The sequence below is a fragment of the Alosa alosa genome, chromosome 3, assembly GCF_017589495.1.
Source record: "Alosa alosa isolate M-15738 ecotype Scorff River chromosome 3, AALO_Geno_1.1, whole genome shotgun sequence".
NCBI lineage: Eukaryota > Metazoa > Chordata > Actinopteri > Clupeiformes > Clupeidae > Alosa > Alosa alosa.
The window spans coordinates 17069248-17086832 of record NC_063191.1 but is presented as its reverse complement, the minus strand read 5'-3'; the positions used below and the strand labels follow the sequence as shown (position 1 = coordinate 17086832).

Below are 17585 nucleotides of genomic sequence, written 5' to 3'. Positions count from 1 at the left end.
TCTCTACTCCACTTTCTCTCCCCCCACCCCACCCCATCCCACCCACTTTGAGTCTGGTGTGTGAGTGAGATAATGGTCTCATTCGGATGCAGTGATGGCTTTTTCAGTCTGTGCAACTGTGAAGATACATTTAGTAGTATATGAATTATTAACATGGTGGTGTTTGAATGGAGTATTCAGGCTCTCAAACATTCTTCCACAATTCAGTGCATCTTCAGTCAGAGAGTGGATACCCTTTTACGCAGTAAATTAGTGATGTTCCCCATCTGCTGTCTAACAGTTTAATTTGTCAGTATTCGTTTTTTTTTTATCCTTTTTGTTGAATTGTAGTAAATCATTATCACAGGTAGAGACGTTGGGCCCATTGAAGCCAGGCAGGCACGTGCACCCAGATTTTCAGTATCTCAAATAATACTATTTTAATTATTTAATTACTGTTATCTCTGTAATCTATTCATTCTATACTACGAGTCATTGTAATGGAAAAATATGTCATATATCATATCTCATAAAGTTGTACACCCCCTTCCCTACAATATGGGTTTCTTCCATGTTATTCTATGTTACTCACCAAGGCAGGATGAATAAACCATTGTTGAAGTGGTTTGTGGAACACCAATCCCTTTTTCAAACTAATGAAAATGAGATGCAAATACACACTGCTTTTTAGAAATACAGGCATTGATTGTTTTGCAAGATAGATTGGCTCGTCCCAAGCTAATTATTAGCTATCCCTGAATCAGGTTGTTAAGCATTCTGGCTATAGCTATTAGCTAGCTACTCATAATAGCACAACACTCTACTAAAGGAGAGCTGTATTAATCAACCAGCAGTGAGCTAATAGTTTTTTTAACCATGATTATTACAGGTTATAATTAGCAAAACACGTCATTTTATATATCTATTGGTCAGGATGCAGAGGATCCATTTTTGCATTTCAGTGCCATAGCAGGACAAAAAACTGGCATCAAATATAAATAATTGCATGGTAGGCTACTTATTTAGAGTGTTAACAGAGATTACTGAGCTACTATAGCTGATTTAGTGAAGTTTCAAAATATTCCCCCAAAGTCTTTGAATATGTTCAATTTCGGATAATTGTGTGATTATTATTTATGCCCCCAGACCCACTAGCAATTCTGTCTTGCACAATGCCCCTGACTACAGGTGTAGAGGTCTGTCTTTACTACGATAGCCATTTTCAATATTACTGTTAAGCTGTTGATCACAGCTTAACCCTCGAGAGCTTACCTGTTTCGGTCTATAGTAATGTTGAATGTGATTAATACATGTGCATTAGTACAATAGTGCAGAGAATCATTCTGTTAATGTACCTAACTCGCGCTGGTTTTAAACCCTCCGGCTTCCGAAGCCTCTTTCAGTTTCAGCAGTGAGTTGACAACAGGCCTTCTCACAGCACAGATGTAGTCACTGTTGATGGTAAAAAAGCAAAGGGCAGATTCAGATGATGCACTGTAAATACTTCAGTTGGGACACAAAGTGTGCATGTGTTGGGGTTTTGACACTCAGTGTAATTCACAATCACAATAAGGCAAAGTAATGGCAATAAGTGATCCATATTGCTCAACATATGGATTTTTTTGCAGGTAATTGAACCTGGAAGCAGAGGCGTGGTAAGTTGGTTCGCAATTACTGCATGCACATTTGTCTTTGTCTACATGGTGGCTTTATTGACCAGGAATGGAACCCCCCTCTCAATTTGTAAGACTACTGTATTAGTACAGTTTTACAGTGCCATGAGGTCTGAGAGTTCATAACTGAAATATCCTTAAAGAAACGCTGTGTGTGAAAGCTTGTATTCACTGAGTGCCTGACCTTCAAGGATGAATTCACCATGTCTATACAGCCAGGCTGACTTTCAAAGCCTGTGTCACTGAAGTGCTTTTTTTCCCAGGTCTGTGGTAAAAGGCGTTGTCCTATGCTGTGCACTTTAATTCCTCATGAGTCCCACATGATGTTTACATCATGTTCATATTGATGCGTTTTAGTTGTGGTTGGACTGACTAGAGTTGAAGAAGAGTTGAGTCCAACCTATCCAGCCACTCTGTCCTTTTATGTTGAGGCTTTAGCACCTGTTTCAGTCTATACCAGTCCTTTTTGAATATGGCCCTTAGCAATTATTGCATTGAACTAGAGTTGAAGGTTTAGGAAGATGGGCTACGTCGCTTCAAACAAAATAACACTCAGTGATCTTCAGTGTTCATAAAAGTATGCATCAGTGGACAAATTGGATCTGAACCAGGCGGGGGGCTGAGCTAGAGCTAGTCTTTTATCTCAGCACTTTGAGGGAAATAGCTTGTCCAATGTAAAAACATCCTCTGGGACCTCTGTTGAGTTCGAGGAAAGTCAAAAGGGGATTTATCAACGCTCAATTGGACATGGCTCCTGAGACTTAAGATTGCACTGGCAGCTTGAATTTATCATCACTGGTCTTAGGCCAGGTCAATGATTGGGTTCTTGTTGACAGTTTTGGTGCTTCTTGTGGCACACTGGGCACAACTCCAGGCATGGCTCCATATACGTCAGGGTTTGGTGGTTCATTAGAAAGTGCTTGCCAGTGTTAAGGAAAATAAAAGGGACAGCTGGCTGAATGCTTTTATACAGCTTTATCACTGCTGCCCATGTGGTGGTGTTTTTTGTAAGAGATCAGGGGTCATTTATTTTTAATTCTGTACCCAGGACATGACACTGTCCACAGTTAAGCTCAGAGAGGAAATGAAGATTTACAAGCACAAAAGTTTTTTTTCCCTTTTAAAGCGAAACACCAGCTGCAGTTTGGTGCAAATTTGCAACTGATCACACAGTTCAGAGGTCAAAATTACTACTACAATTACTACAACTAAAATTTAAAAAATTAAGCTTGAGTCCAAAACACTTCTGCAACATTAGGTTTCCTGTATGACCTGGTATGTGTTTTTGGTTTTGTGCAATCAGGTCTTGTCATTGGGACACAGGATTGGCTCACACACAAATATAACACATCGGTGGCCCCACAAGTGTTGCGGTTATAGGGGATTTTGCCCATTATGTAACAACAAAGTGTCACTTTGATTAGTTGATGGTAAGAGACATTTGAATGAGTTCATCAGACCCCTCATGATTGAAGATCTCTAATTTAGGCGGGTTCTCTGAACTGAGATGACGCTATAAAACGCTGTAAATCTGTCCTCGTGAACTAGACAAGGACACATGGCCCAAATTAAATTCTCCTTGAATAACTGTGTTAAAGATTTCCTTGTTTTAAGACTTGCAGTGAAGAATTGTATCTTAAGGTTACTATGTTTAGTATAACTAATATTTTCTCACAATTTTTTGACTGCTCCTTTAGGTAAATCTAATTTGGGTTCATCTATACTTAATGTGCAGTTTGTGTCATCACTATTTCCCTCAGTAAGTGAAATTAGGAATCAGTGACTAATGTGCTTTAAACAGTGCATCCTTATTCTCTCAGAGCACATACAGATATTTTAGTCATCATAAATTTGTGCTTGCACAGCGAGCATTGTTTCCTCAATGCTCGCTGGGAGAGAACTGGATTCAATCAGAGGCAGAGCAAGCAGTGCAGTATTTCAGTCCTGCTCACACCTAAAACAACTGGAATCATTTGCTCCCCGCAAACGCTTGACTGGAGACGAGGTGAAGACGATGCACCTGCAAGGTTGTCAGGCTGAGGTGTCGGGTACTGGAATCCATCCCATCACCCGGTGTACCCTGGAGAATGAGTGCAGGGGCTCCTCTGGGATTGGGAGCTGCTACAGGGCTTAAATGGGAACGCCACATGGAGCAGGGAGAGGAGGGGCGAGCGTCACTAGCTTAGCTGCATCATCTCTCTCTCCCTCCCTCTCCCTCTTAGCTTAGAGGCTGTTCATGTTTGAGTCACCTCTGTAATCTCACACCGGATTGGTCAGACCGAGGGATGCATGCTTGTCGAAAATAGTGGGTTTGTGTGAAGCAACAGAGGCAGTGTGTGCTTGGACAAGGGGCTTTTTTCCTTTGCTCCCCTGTCTTCCTGGGCATGGTGTGTGGATAGCCATCATCGTCTGCAGCGTCTGGTCAGCTCAGCACAGCTTCCCTCGTCTATGGGGCTCAGTGTCCTTGACAGCTCTGGATACCCAACAAGGCTAACCTGAGAAGAGGTCATGCATTCGGGGAGCCAGGAACTGTACAGCCAGTTTAACTCTCAGGTAGGGGTCACGCTTGTAGTTGTAACTGTCAGTGGTCTCAGCTGAAAGTTTTCAAGCTCCTTGAGTTGACCATCACAGTAACTAGACATGGGGAGATTGCTTTGGTTGTGTCAGCTTGTATCATGTACACAGCATTGTTTTCCCAATACAGTTGATATCTGATGCTGATATAACAGCAAGGGCACTGAACAGTGGGTTTTATCACCCTGGGGTGCAGCATCATTGACTCAGAGTTCTGCATGTGATGCAGTATTGCATGAGCAAGGGCACAGGTAATGAATTCCTCTTGAAGGCAATGAATTCAACATTGCAGAGAAGAGCAAATCTGTTCCTATAACAGGCTGTGCTAGAGCACAGTATAGAGGTTAGTATTGCCTCTCAAACAAGCTGAGAGAACAGCAGCATCACTCTGACACCAGGCTGTCTGATGGCTTACCCTGCTGACCATTTGCAGGGAGGCTGGAGCTTTTGAAACAGAGGCTGCATTTCAATGTTCAAGTTATGATGGGAGGTAAGTAGAACTGATGACACCGCAGCTTTCCCTACCTAGCATTCCGACTCAAGATGGGGCATCTCATACTTATTATAGAGAAAATCAATACACACGATCTTCTAAATCAATGCTTGTGTTGTCCAGGGAGAGCCTGTGTTTTGCTGTGGTAAGGCACTCTAAAGAGCTGGGGCTGAGAAGGTGTCTACTGCTGATAGTGAAGAGGTGATGACCACAGTCATCTGCAGAGTCAAAGTGACAGCGATGATGGCTGCCCTACCCAATTAAATCAGTCCAATAGCCCGGCAGTAATCCCCCATCCTCCCAACATCGCCCCTCTCTGCTCTAAGACGATTTTGACTGAGTGAATGCATAACGTTTCAGCAGCACTTTCATTAGCCAGCAGAGGCCAAACGTATTAAACAACAGCCACTGTGATGGGACACTTTAGGCTTTACACAAGGCATGCTCGATCTATCCCTTCCATAGGGATATCTCCACATTGTCACGCCTTATTGATGCCATTTCATGCCACTATGGTGTTATTTTTGGAATGCCACTGAAATTAATAGTTCTGCGCCTCATCAAAAACTCTTAGGTGAGTTAGCCTGAAATGGGTCACAAGCTATTTCTTCTCTAGAACAGAAAAAAATACACATTTCCAGGATCTTGAATTAGCACAAATTAATTCTATTAGCTTTTATTATGGTAGCAGCTAGCAGGTACCCATGCTAATATGGCATTCAGGGTGCTCTGTAGGCCTACAGCACTGGGAATGTTGACAAGACTAGATTTCCAGTTCATAATGGTGATTATGAACAATACAAATGTAAATCTAGGGGTAATATGGCACAGGTAAATCATACAAATTTGTCTAGCATTTACCAAGTTCCTAACTACAAACTAGTACAATGTTAACATGTGACCTCACTCAGAGGTAGAAAGTAGAAAATAATATTTTGTCTGTGTAGCCTGCTCCATAATAATAAAACAAACAGAGACAAAACTCCCACCTAGATTTACTCAATTCTTTGTGCACTGTAAACTTTTTATGGTGATCAATTTAGTGATTAGAAGGATGGTCTGCTTACCTTTTCTATGGAGCTTGTTGAGGCAGTTGGAAATAGAATAGATTCTGCGGAAAGACTGCAAGAATATCAGGTAGGCCAACAGACTGACTTACCACTCTAAGCAAAACAATGTGCTAAGTTAAGTTAGCATAGTCCTAGATAACAATTCAAACCACACCAAGTGTACCTAAATTTATCTTGCAGCACAGATAGGCTACTTGCAAAACTAAGAGGCAATGCCTTAGCCTAGTACGCAACCATGTAACTTAGACAATATTTCTACTAGGCCACTCACCTAAGTTTCATGCACACACATTATATAACACAGTACAGTGATAAAATGTTTCCAGAGAGGGTAAACAGCAGACTCTAGCCTACAATGAAGCCTACATTAGCCCATACCATTTTTTTACAGTAAAAATCCACCTTGGCAACAGGCAGGCCTACCTCTCAACTTCTAGTCTTGTGTGTCAACTAAAAAACACAGAGGAAACGATGGCAAACGTTGGTTCCCTCAATTGTTTTGACATCTCTTGGAAGGTTCTCATTAAGCTAAAATCACTGAAAATAGTGAGACCTGAGCCATTGACAATTATAGGTAGCCTAGACTCTGGAAATATAGCAGCTTAACATTCTACAATAATCAATTGAGATGGCACAACTGTGATGGGACAACTGTGATATTTGAACACTGTAGCATAGGCTGTCACATCAGTGAATGCTCATGAACTGACCATTGTTTATTTTGTTGCACTGTCTGAAGACACCAGATGTGCAAAATTGTCAGATGTGTTGTTGGTCTAATGTGTATGGTTGCTATCATTAGAATTAATTCTTAATAAATAGCCTACTGTAGAGCAGCGGGCAGGACATTTGTTGTTCAAAGCACAAAACTGTTAATCCTCTAAAAATAGCAGTGTCCTAAAATAAGTTCACATATACAGTATGAAGAGGCACTAAAGCACACAAGTTCCCATTTAGAAAAAAATCCCATTGGTAGTTCCTCTTGGCATAGATAGAACTCCTATATTTATCAAGCACTCTCAAATGCAGAGTGGCTTAGAATGGAGGGCTGACATTTGAGGACGTCACTCACTGTCATCATCAGATTATTTGGTCATGCTGGTGCCGCTGCTAATAGAGTGATGTATAGTAATGTAACAGCGTACTTGTGAAAGTCATTTTTTGCACAAGCTATTTGGAGACAACAAGTGGACCCGTGTGCTGAGTTTCTGTGGCAGAGAACAGAATGTGTGTGGGGCCATTTGTTGACCACAAGTCGCTTCCGCATTACTAGGAGATCGTGCCTGAGCGAGGCTTTAGTGAGTGAAAGTTTTTAGTGACTAAATGGATTTAACTGTCAGTTGGAGGCCATTCCTGCCATCCGCATTAAAGTAAAGCAGATTTTTTTAGGACAACTATCCTAAATTCTAATCTTTTGGAAATTCTGAAAGCATTTGTAATGTGTCATGACCATACTGTAGGTGCCAACTCTCACGCATTGGATTTGATTAGTTTCACACACTCACACGCCACACCCCCGATTTCTCACGCTAAAGTGTCAACCCGGTCGGTCAGATGCCTGAAAAATGAGTTTAGCCTATCTATAGATCTACCTGTTGAGCCACGGTTATGCTTTCAGAAACGGTGAGAGGGTTCAAGAGGGTTCTTTTCTCTCATTTGCGATGCTACCTGAAGCCGCATTTCCCGGTATGCTTTGAGTATTATTGAGTATTTTTCACGCTGAAGTGTCAAATGATAATACACATCAGGTGAACGTGCGGAATCTAAGCTTTCCAATGATATTAGCGCCAAGTTGCTGTGATAAATGGTTCGCGAAAATTAACATTGAAACGACGTGCAATTTAGGCTAATCATATTTGCATTTTGCACACAGTGCACACCCATTACTCTCGGTTTAATATTTCACTAACCCTTCACACAACACGTGGCAAACCCAATATCACAATAAACAGCAAACCGTACCGAATACGAGGATATAAAGCATGCCTCTGTGCAACACATTTCTACATAGCCTAATTGGGGCGAAATTATAATGTATTCTAATGTAAACTATTTGTCAGTAGGCCTACATACATTTGTGTTAATTGCTCAGCCATAGATTATCCCACTATCATGGTTCTTATATTGTCAGGTTCCAGCCAATCCCATTACAGATACATGAATACATTTATATTGGCATGCTTCCTAGTGACATTAATGTTTACAATTAACACAGGTGACCACTTCTGCATAATTTCATGGAGTGCTGAAATGTACACACATTTTTGAACATTTCTGAACTGTGAAATATGAGTAGCATATGTTTTTGTGGTTGTGAACTTATAGCAATATCACCATAACTATTCCACCTGTGTGTGCATGGTTATAATTCTGAAGTGCAAAATAGCTACAGCACAAATATTTCCATAAAAATAAGCAAGTCTGACCTCTGAATTTATTTTGAAAGTGCACCTGATTGATGCATTTAAAAGTTAAAATATACAAACATTTCTTAAATTCTTATAAAACACCCACCCACTTTTTAAAATTGTTAGTTTGGACCCCCCCACTTTTGCCGTGTGAAATACCAGTGCTGTTTTCAGCATCTGTTTAGTGCTTCATTGTCATTTTCATTGGATTCTCCCATTTTATGCCAGAAATCGGCTCATAAACCTTTTTTTTTGTTACACGCATTCTCCCATTCCTCTTCTGTCACACACACAGTGACAAGCGCCAAATCCCCTGCAGTGTTGAAGAGATCAGTCATCCCCCTCACTTTTGATAAGGTAAAAAGCCTTATAGGTACGCCAAATAAATAATAACCTATAGGTTTACACTAGGCTATGTAAAACTCCCCATTAACAGCATCACGTCACTAACCACAGCTAAGACTGCACAATCTCTATTCACTCTGTTGGATATCTGAAGCCAGTTTGTCTACTTAGATACTGTAAATCCTCAAATTATGGCCGGGGTCTTAAGACAAAGTACAGGCCTTTAGGGGCAGGATTGTATTCGAGACAGCCCTTTATTTCTTATGCGAGTTTTATTTTGAGACATGCGTTTCTTGGAGCGGCATACTGGTAGGCCTTTAAAAGCATGACATTTTCGGTTTAGTTTGATATCTAATTTACTTTTGGACTGTTTGATTATATTGTTAAATGTTGGCACTGAAATCTGGAGAGGTATTTGATGATCACTATTATGTTCCATAGTTGAAAGAGTCCCAAACCCCCCTTCCACATATGCGACAATTAGTGGGGAACCCTTAATACATGTGGGCCCAGGGGCCCGAAAGTTCATAATCCGTCCATGCCTGGTCCCTACACCTGAGAACCACTGATGTACGTTTTTTTTACTGTACGGTATAATGCTGAATGAGCCAAACAAAGATTTCCGCAGCAAAATTTTGGTTGGCCCCACCAAATCTCACTCCAAGGTTTTTTGAAAAGTTGGCAGCCCTGGTCATGACTCATGAATAAAGGGCTTGAAGTTTTTGAAGAAGAAGCACTCAGCAATCTGCTAGTGGTGATTTAGGTATTCCTGAAAATCTGCTGATTGTACCGAAACATCAGCAGTGTAAATCCTGCAATGGTCATGACATTACAGCTCAATACACATACAATTTAAAAAGGAATTAACAATCTCTGAAATATAAACATGTACTGCTTTAGTGCATTTGCCCATGACAGTTTTTGGCCATTACAATGTCAGTACTCTGACTGAAGATACCGATGGTGCTTTGAAACTATTGACAGACAAATGATGTACCAATAATGCAGCTGTAGCAGTTGGGTGAAACCAGTAGCCAGTCTAGTACGAGGGATATAGTGTGCAGTGTTTAAGCTAAGGATATACTAAAAGTATTTGGGAACATGATACTGATGCACTGATTGTGTAGCCATGGTACATTGGGAATGTACATTAGCAGCAAAAATCCATCAATGGCTACAGCACATATGTAGTCCATCCGCCCCTTTCACAGACACACTATCACGCACACACACACATACACACACACACACATACGTTTAGACATGACCCCCCCCACACACACACACACACATACATACTGTACATTCATGCATGAAGCCTCTGTCTCTCCCTCTAATCTTATCTATTTACAAGCTCCCATACAGCATGTGCAACACACAAACACACACACACACACACACACACACACACACGCATACACACGCATACAGGCATGCATAGACACACACGCACACACACACACACACACACACACACACACACACACACGCATACAGGCATGCATACATACATGCTCTCAGCCTTGTGCATACACCCACACTCACTCTGGCCTCTCCACTGCCTCTCCTCAGCCTTAGCGTAGTGCCTTGGGCAGCAGTAAGGCCTTGTGGTGAGCGTCCTCCACAGCACTCTCAGGACTCCTGCAGACACAGGCAGGGGGGGAGGAGGAGGGGGTGGGAGGAGTGGGCAGAATCTGTGTCACGATTTATGCCTCTGGCACTACTCTGGCTCACAAAAGACAGAGCCAAGTGCCTTTGTATGCTGCTAAGAGATGTTTCATGCTGGACAGCACTAAAGGCAGCTCTCTCACATGAAGCACCAGTAGCATTTTCAAACCGTTAAGAACTGGTTTGCTCACAGTGTGCTCCTGCATGCTAAAAATGACCCAGTCCCAGTTCATTCTACTTGGTTTATGTTGGGATTGTTGATTGTCATTGTGGAGCACATGCATGGTGACACCAAGCCAGCTGTTTCTCAACCACAACTGGTATTCACTTCAAATTAATATATACTCAGACTATGGATGGTCTTACTGATTCTTATGCCACGGTCTTTTCTGACACGTTACTTCTAAGCTTAACTTCACACCTATCATGAGGGTCACGCCAGTCTAGGCTGCTCACCATAGTCCTTTCCACTGAATATAATGGCTCTTCATTTTTAGACATCCAATGCGGATTGTCTCTGCATGCGATGGCAGACACTGCCTTGTCTGACTGTCACGCTGAACACGGATAAAGCCCGACTTAAAGCGCGCGTGATGTCTCCCCGACCTGTTTGTCTTACGCCTGCCTCGAGAGCATGCCGTTGTTTTTTTTCCAGGATTACTTAAAGCGTTGTATGAAAAAAAGAAAAAAGAAAAAGTGGTGCACAAAAAGAGGGATTGTTTAAGTCGCGCAGCTATATGTCAGGAAGGATAGGCAGCTTAAGTGGATTACGTCCCATGCAGATTAAATGTCATTCATTTTTCACAACACATCTGAAAGAGGCTCGTTGTTCTTGTCTGTGAGAGCGTGCGGCACAGCACACACGCATCAATTTGTGTGGCATGCGCCGTTTCTCCAGTCGCGGCTTTCTGCTGCTTGATGAAATACGGTTATATTCCCATCGGCTTCCCAAGAGTGCATTAGCATGCTCAGCGAATGTCGCTAATGCAAATAGGGGCTGGTGTTTGGGTTGGTCGGGTTGTGTGGGGGTGTCTGGTGAGGGCTGGTAAACAAGAGCTTGAAGTGAGCCGAGCTCGCGCTGCCGCAGAGAGGAGAGAAGGCACACAGGGGGACTCAGCAGAGATTTAGCTGGGGCTCACACTCGGAGCTCAGAGAGGATCACCACGGAAATCTTGACAAGCACATTTCACACACAGGCAAATATGCAGATACACACACACACACACACACACACACTTGAGGAAGTCATTTTCTTTCCTCCTCCTCCTTCCCATACGTCAGTAAGGAGGGCCCGGCGCGCACACACACACACACACACGCTCATCCTGGCTGCTGCGTCATAGTTTGCCCCTCACACTTCTCTGGAGCTCTGCTCACATGACTTCCTCTGCGCCAGAGCTCCGTCATTAGTATTCTCCTGCCCGAGGTTGAGCATACGAGGCCTCAGATGCGGTAGTAGGCATCTCTCCTGTTCTGGGACCGGGACTTAATACGGCCCCGAATATACTGCTTATGGAAGAAAGGCTCTCGCACTCTGAAAATGCGATTGCATTTAAGAACATCCTTCACTTACACTGTTTCATAGTAGAGGGAGCATGGTGCATCTTGTAATGTGTAACGTTAGCTATCTACCGCAGGACATAACTGTACATCCAAATCTGACAGGATTTAAGGATTGACATTAAATTAGACATTCCCCATTTTCAGTAATCCTGATGTATGGCATGATTCATGAAATTCTTTAGTCTCAGCATACTGTATTCTTTGCATGGGCCTTAACTGCTTGTTCCTGTGGTGGTGGTAGAGAACACCATTGTCATCCTACATTAAGGCTGTAATTACACCCTATAAAGAAGTCGCCTCTTGCACAGTTTAGAGTAAATTATGCGGTACAGTTCATCCCACCAGCACAGTTTATTCTAGCGCTGTATTTACCACACACTGTATAAATAAGGGTGTTTATTTACCGTGGCTATAGAGACGTCAACATCACTCATCTCTGTTTATGTAATAATCCTGCATTATATTAACGTATGATTTTTTCAAAACAGAGGTCTGGGTAGATTTTCTTTCTCAGACAATGCATTTGTGGGTTAATTCCAAACGCTGTAAGACAGCATCCTGGACATTAGATGCCAGCTTTAGTGCATTGCACTGAACTCGTCTGGACTACTAACATCTGCCCCGGCTTCCCTCTCCCACTCTCTCTCACTCTCTTTATCTCTCTCTCTCTCTTGTGCTTTCTCTCTGTCTCTCTTTAAATCTCTGTCTCGTTCTCTGTCTCTCTCTCTTATGATTTCTCTCTGTCTCTCTCTAATTCTCTCTGTCTCTTTCAGCAGTGCTCTGCTCTCACATGGATGGGCATGTGTGGTTTTAACAGCAATGGTGGCGCTCTAATCCACACTGTCATTTAAACCACCACCCCAGAGAGTTGCTCCTTACTGTGTGGTATTGGTTATAATGAAAGACTCTGGCAACAGTTTTAATTGAATGCAGCAATCAAATGGGATGCTCATATTTATGAATTTGGATTAGTGTGTCTCTGCAAGTAGTTGGAAAATCAAAAGGGCACTACACCACAGGAAAGTCTTGTGAGTTATTTGCATTTCTGTGACCTTCACAGGGCATTTAAGGACATCCAATTTCAATAGTTTTGTCTGTTTTCTGTGCTGTTTGATGAAGCAGTACCAATTAGTGCACAGCAGGGGCAGATTAAAAATATCACATTGTCAGCGTAGCGTCAGCCTGACGTACCAGATATAAACCTAGCAACTACCTAAATCTGTCATAACATTTCAACCCACAAGTATCATAGCATAATATCATGTCATCTAAAAATGTGCATCCCCTTCAGGTATTGTTGTTATACTGGGTTTAGGGTAAGACCAGATCAGTTTGAATCAGCCTTTGTAAATGTTTATGTGTGCTTCTTTTCATGAAGGCCATAGTTGCAGAAAACTAGAGACCTAATGGAAAGCATTTCCTTCTGTTTCATAGTGCCCTTACCATTAGCATTGAATGCATTGCATCCTTTACGTGACCTCCTGTGTAAGGACAGGGAGATCCAGGCCAGGCTTGTTTGTCTGGAGGTCCGGAGGCTGTTAGCCAGAATGGGGTCTCATGCCGGGGCTTCTCCACCGCGGATGGACTGTTGTCATGGCAGCGGATAATGAAGTTCTGTGAGGTCGACGAGGGGATACTCTGTTCCACCAACACACACGGACAACCCGGGTTCAGAAAGTAAAAGTTCTGCCAAGTATTTGATCCAACCATTTAGTAAACCAGCTCGTCCTAATTAGCAGCCGGGTAGATCAGGTAATTAGTGATATCACCTGTATTAAGTGCACAGGTAGAAAGGTATATGGCAGTACTTTTACTTTATGGAACCGGGATGTCCGACTCTGCCCACAAATACTCCACCCACCCCACCCTTGGGGCTAATGCCAAATGTTGCCATGATAAACGTGACAAGCAATTCATCAGGCTCTCATTAACCAAGCAGATTTGAGCAGATGCACTTTAATGGTGTGTAGTGTTACGGTTGCCTTGTCTCCCTGGCTTCTGTTGTCAGATGGGCCCCTTGGAGACTTGCAGGAAGGTCTCATTAACGGCGCTGGCACACATATTGTCAGCATATTCTCGCTAATTTATTTATATAGAGTGCGTGCTGCTATGAATAGAACTGCAGGAATGCACCAATAATTAAGAGAGAAATTAAACATGGAGGTGGTTGAGTGCTTTCGATATGCACGCATGCAGAAACACCTCTCTGACTTTCCCTCTCTCCTTCTGGACTACTATTCACTGGCTATTGTGTGTTGAATATGTGCCTATCTCTCCGTACTCTATACATAATGTAGTCTTAGCTGTGCGGTGCCCACTGGCGTGTTTGATACGGAAAATATTGAATATTATGATGCAGGTCATTTGTCAGCTATTCCTGCTCCATATCCTAGCAACCAGTGTAAATGGGTATAATAGAGTGTTCTATGAGAACTGGGTCAAGATACACATCACATAATGGAATGGCTCTGAGAGAAGAATATGTCTCTGACGTCAGAATGCCATGTGAGAAAAGCTGTAGTGTCTGAAAGTACTTGACAATTTGATTGCAGCATGAGAGGTTTGTTATTGACCACATTAGTAACCATGGAAACTGTCAACTGAAGTGTGTGTGTGTGTGTACTCTCAGCCTGGGGAGATGATACAAGGAGGTCAGATGCTATTAAAATGTATGATGGTCCTCAGCCAAAAGAATAGCTACGGAGGATGTAGCCCAGAGTCTGGTTGGTAAAAGTGCAGAACTCTCAGCCCCTTATCATTCACTATTCGTAGAAAATAAGAAATAAGACATTTTAAATAAGATAGGGACTTTAGTTACTTTACCTACTTATTTGGGTGCTTTTGGATACAGAAGGTACAGTAAAGTAACTAAATACATTAAGGTCGTTCCACCAGTGTATTGAATTAGTTGTTCATTATGACAACTGAAAAAATATAATACACAGAGAATCCATTTCTCATGCAAAATGGCATGAAGGTCAATAAAGCTTATATCCACTGTGGTGTGTGGTGATCAGTGTTGAAGTAACACTATGTTTATAACTGTCTCCTCATTATCACTTTGTGGTTGTGGTGTGGTGTGTGTGTGTGTGTGTGTGTGTGTGTGTGTGTGTGTGTGTGTGTGTGTGTGTGTGTTTGTTTGTGTGTGTGTGTGTCGTTTCCTCGCTTGTGTGGTGGCCATGTTTCTCCCTCCCGTGATCACTTGCTGTGGTGTTGCGAAATGTTGTGACTTAAATGTGCTAAGTGCTAACTGTGATGGACTAATGAACTGTCCCCCCACAGAGGAACGATGAGGAGGCTGTGGTGGACCAGGGAGGGGCGAGGTCCATGCTGAAGACCAACTTTGAGAAGGAGGAGCTTGAAGGTAAGATGAACTGGGTTTACCGTAATTTCCCAACTATTGGCCATGGCTCATACATTGATTTTGCAAAATTTCTTCAGCTATGAGGTTAATACACAGGGGCAGTTAATATGGTATTAATATGGTTTTGTTGTAAATTGCATAAAACTCTGTCCTGCGGCTTGTGCACAATGTGGCTAATACACAGGAAATGACTGTTATCTGCGGTTGGCCCTTTTCTTTCTGCTGAAGGTCAAGGATGTGGGTGTCTGTGTGGCAGAGTGTGTGGGTGGCATGGTGCGCAGGAAGAGAAGAGTGGAGACCGCCTGTGTTGAGCGCTTTCCCTTTGCACCTCTCAGGAGACAGAAGACATGGGAAGGGAGGGGGAAGGAGGACCTCATGGGAGACAGGCTCTGGGGAGTGTGTGTGTGTGTGTGTGGGGTGTTATTTGGTGGACCAGCACTAACGTCAGCCATGTGTCAGCCTCTGGAAATGTTCTATTTTTACACTGGTCTTGTCTCTCTCCCTCCAACATACGAAAAGCACACATACAGAGACAGGATATATAGGACTTACGGTGATGTGTTAGGAATAAATTCTTGGGAGGGATGGCAGTCAGGTTCAAAAATGTCTTTCTCAGTGCCTACTTCCAACACAAATTAAATTGCTCATACAAGTATCATTATGGTAGAAAGGTGTATCTACCGCTCGATCCATTTTATGGGTTCACATCAAGTGATTTAGTGATCATTTGTAAGACCCTGCAATAAAATGGCTGGTAATCCCATCACAATCAACTAAATGTTGTATTGTGTCAATTCATTCAGATTCATGTATTGCTGAAATACTGATAGTACCAGAAAATCATCAACATATCCGATGTCTGAGGAACGTCAAATATATATATGTCTTTTAGGGAATGGTTTAGCCACAGATTTCTATGTGTGGACCTAGTGTGTGTGTGTGTGTGTGTGTGTGTGTGTGTGTGTGTGTGTGTGTGTGGTCCTGTGTACTGTACACACTGTGATGTGTAACAGTTTCTGACTTGCAGCTGCAGTGTGTCGTGACTGTGGTGTCTCTGAGGCAGATTGGCCATTTTCCTGGTGCTTCTGTGTGATGTCACCGATGTGCAGCCTCACATAGCAAATGTTTGGGTTTCATTTGTTCAATCTCGCTCTCGCTCTCTCTGTCTCTTTCTCACTTACTCTTTCTCTCTCTCTCTCTCTTCCCTCTCTGCAACCCTTCATGGGTACACGCCAACTACACTGCTGACTCACTCCACAGCCCCTGAACAAAAGAAACACTAAACACACACACACACACACACACACACACACACACACACACACACACACACACACACTCATACACACACACACACTCATACACAACCATACACACTTATTGACACAAAAATCACACGCATACACAGAAACCCACACACACAAACACACCATGACGGTGCAAGATTAGAGTGTGGCATTGTTCGAATTGGCACAGCACTGACTGAAAAAAAAAGAATTAGAATTCACTTAGACTCTCATTTCTGAGCCTGCCTTCTGGGCCTGACAACTCCCAGGGCCACACATCGACCCGAGACATATGATTTCCTGACATTTCTGGGCCTTATTTAATGACACAGGCTAGTGGCCGAAAGAGAAAGAGAGAGAGAGAGAGAGATGGATAGAGAGAGAGAGAGAGAGATGGATAGAGAGAGAGAGAGAGAGATGGAGAGAGATGGAGATGGAGAGAGACTGAATGTCAGCCGAATGCTCAGAGGAGCAGCTTCATGAGCCAAGATGGCCTGCTGCCTCTGGACGGGGGGAGCATGGAGTGGAGAGCAGGCCGTGCCGCGGTCAGTGTGCGTTAGCCTCACGCGGCCACAGGAACACATGGCGGCAACCCAGAGGGGGGAGGGGGGGTTGTCACTGAGAGTGCTGGATGTGTTTGACAGATTTCACAGTTAGGCTATGGGCCATGGTAGTCTTGGTTCAGAAGTTCATGAGAGGATCAAAGAAAAGAAAGGAAGTGGACACTGATATCAGGCTAATTGGTGTTTCATAATATACTATTATTGTGCTCTTGCTGTTTATTTGTATTGTTTTGTGATAATACCTGTAGAATCTGCAGCACACCTGTGCATGGCAGTTCCATTGTTTTAGCCATGGAGGCTTTTAGAAGAGTACTCTGTGTGTGTGTGTGTGTGTGTGTGTGTGTGTGTGTGTGTGTGTGTGTGTGTGTGTGTGTGTGTGTGTGTCTGCATGCGTGCGTGCGTGCCTGCGTGTGTGTGTGCATATGCGGGTGTGTGCGTTGTCACTGCAGCGGCAGATGTTAAATGCTGAGCATATCCTTTCAGCCAGGTCACTTCTAATAAAATGGTGTAGTAATAATGTTTCAGCTAAAGCACCCCACCAATGTCATAATTTAATTCCTCTCTCCGGGACACTCTGTCAGTATCCACTTCCATGGAAA

General features: G+C 42.9%; 1 protein-coding gene across 1 annotated transcript in view; it reads left to right on the top strand.

Moving 5' to 3' along the window:
* Positions 1-17585, top strand: part of slc4a10b (solute carrier family 4 member 10b) — a gene marked incomplete in the record, with an annotated part of 46525 nt that overhangs the window by 2319 nt on the left and 26621 nt on the right. The window contains 2 exon segments of the mRNA XM_048238665.1: positions 1608-1634; positions 15056-15137. Coding sequence (XP_048094622.1) covers positions 1608-1634; positions 15056-15137 — 109 coding nt within the window.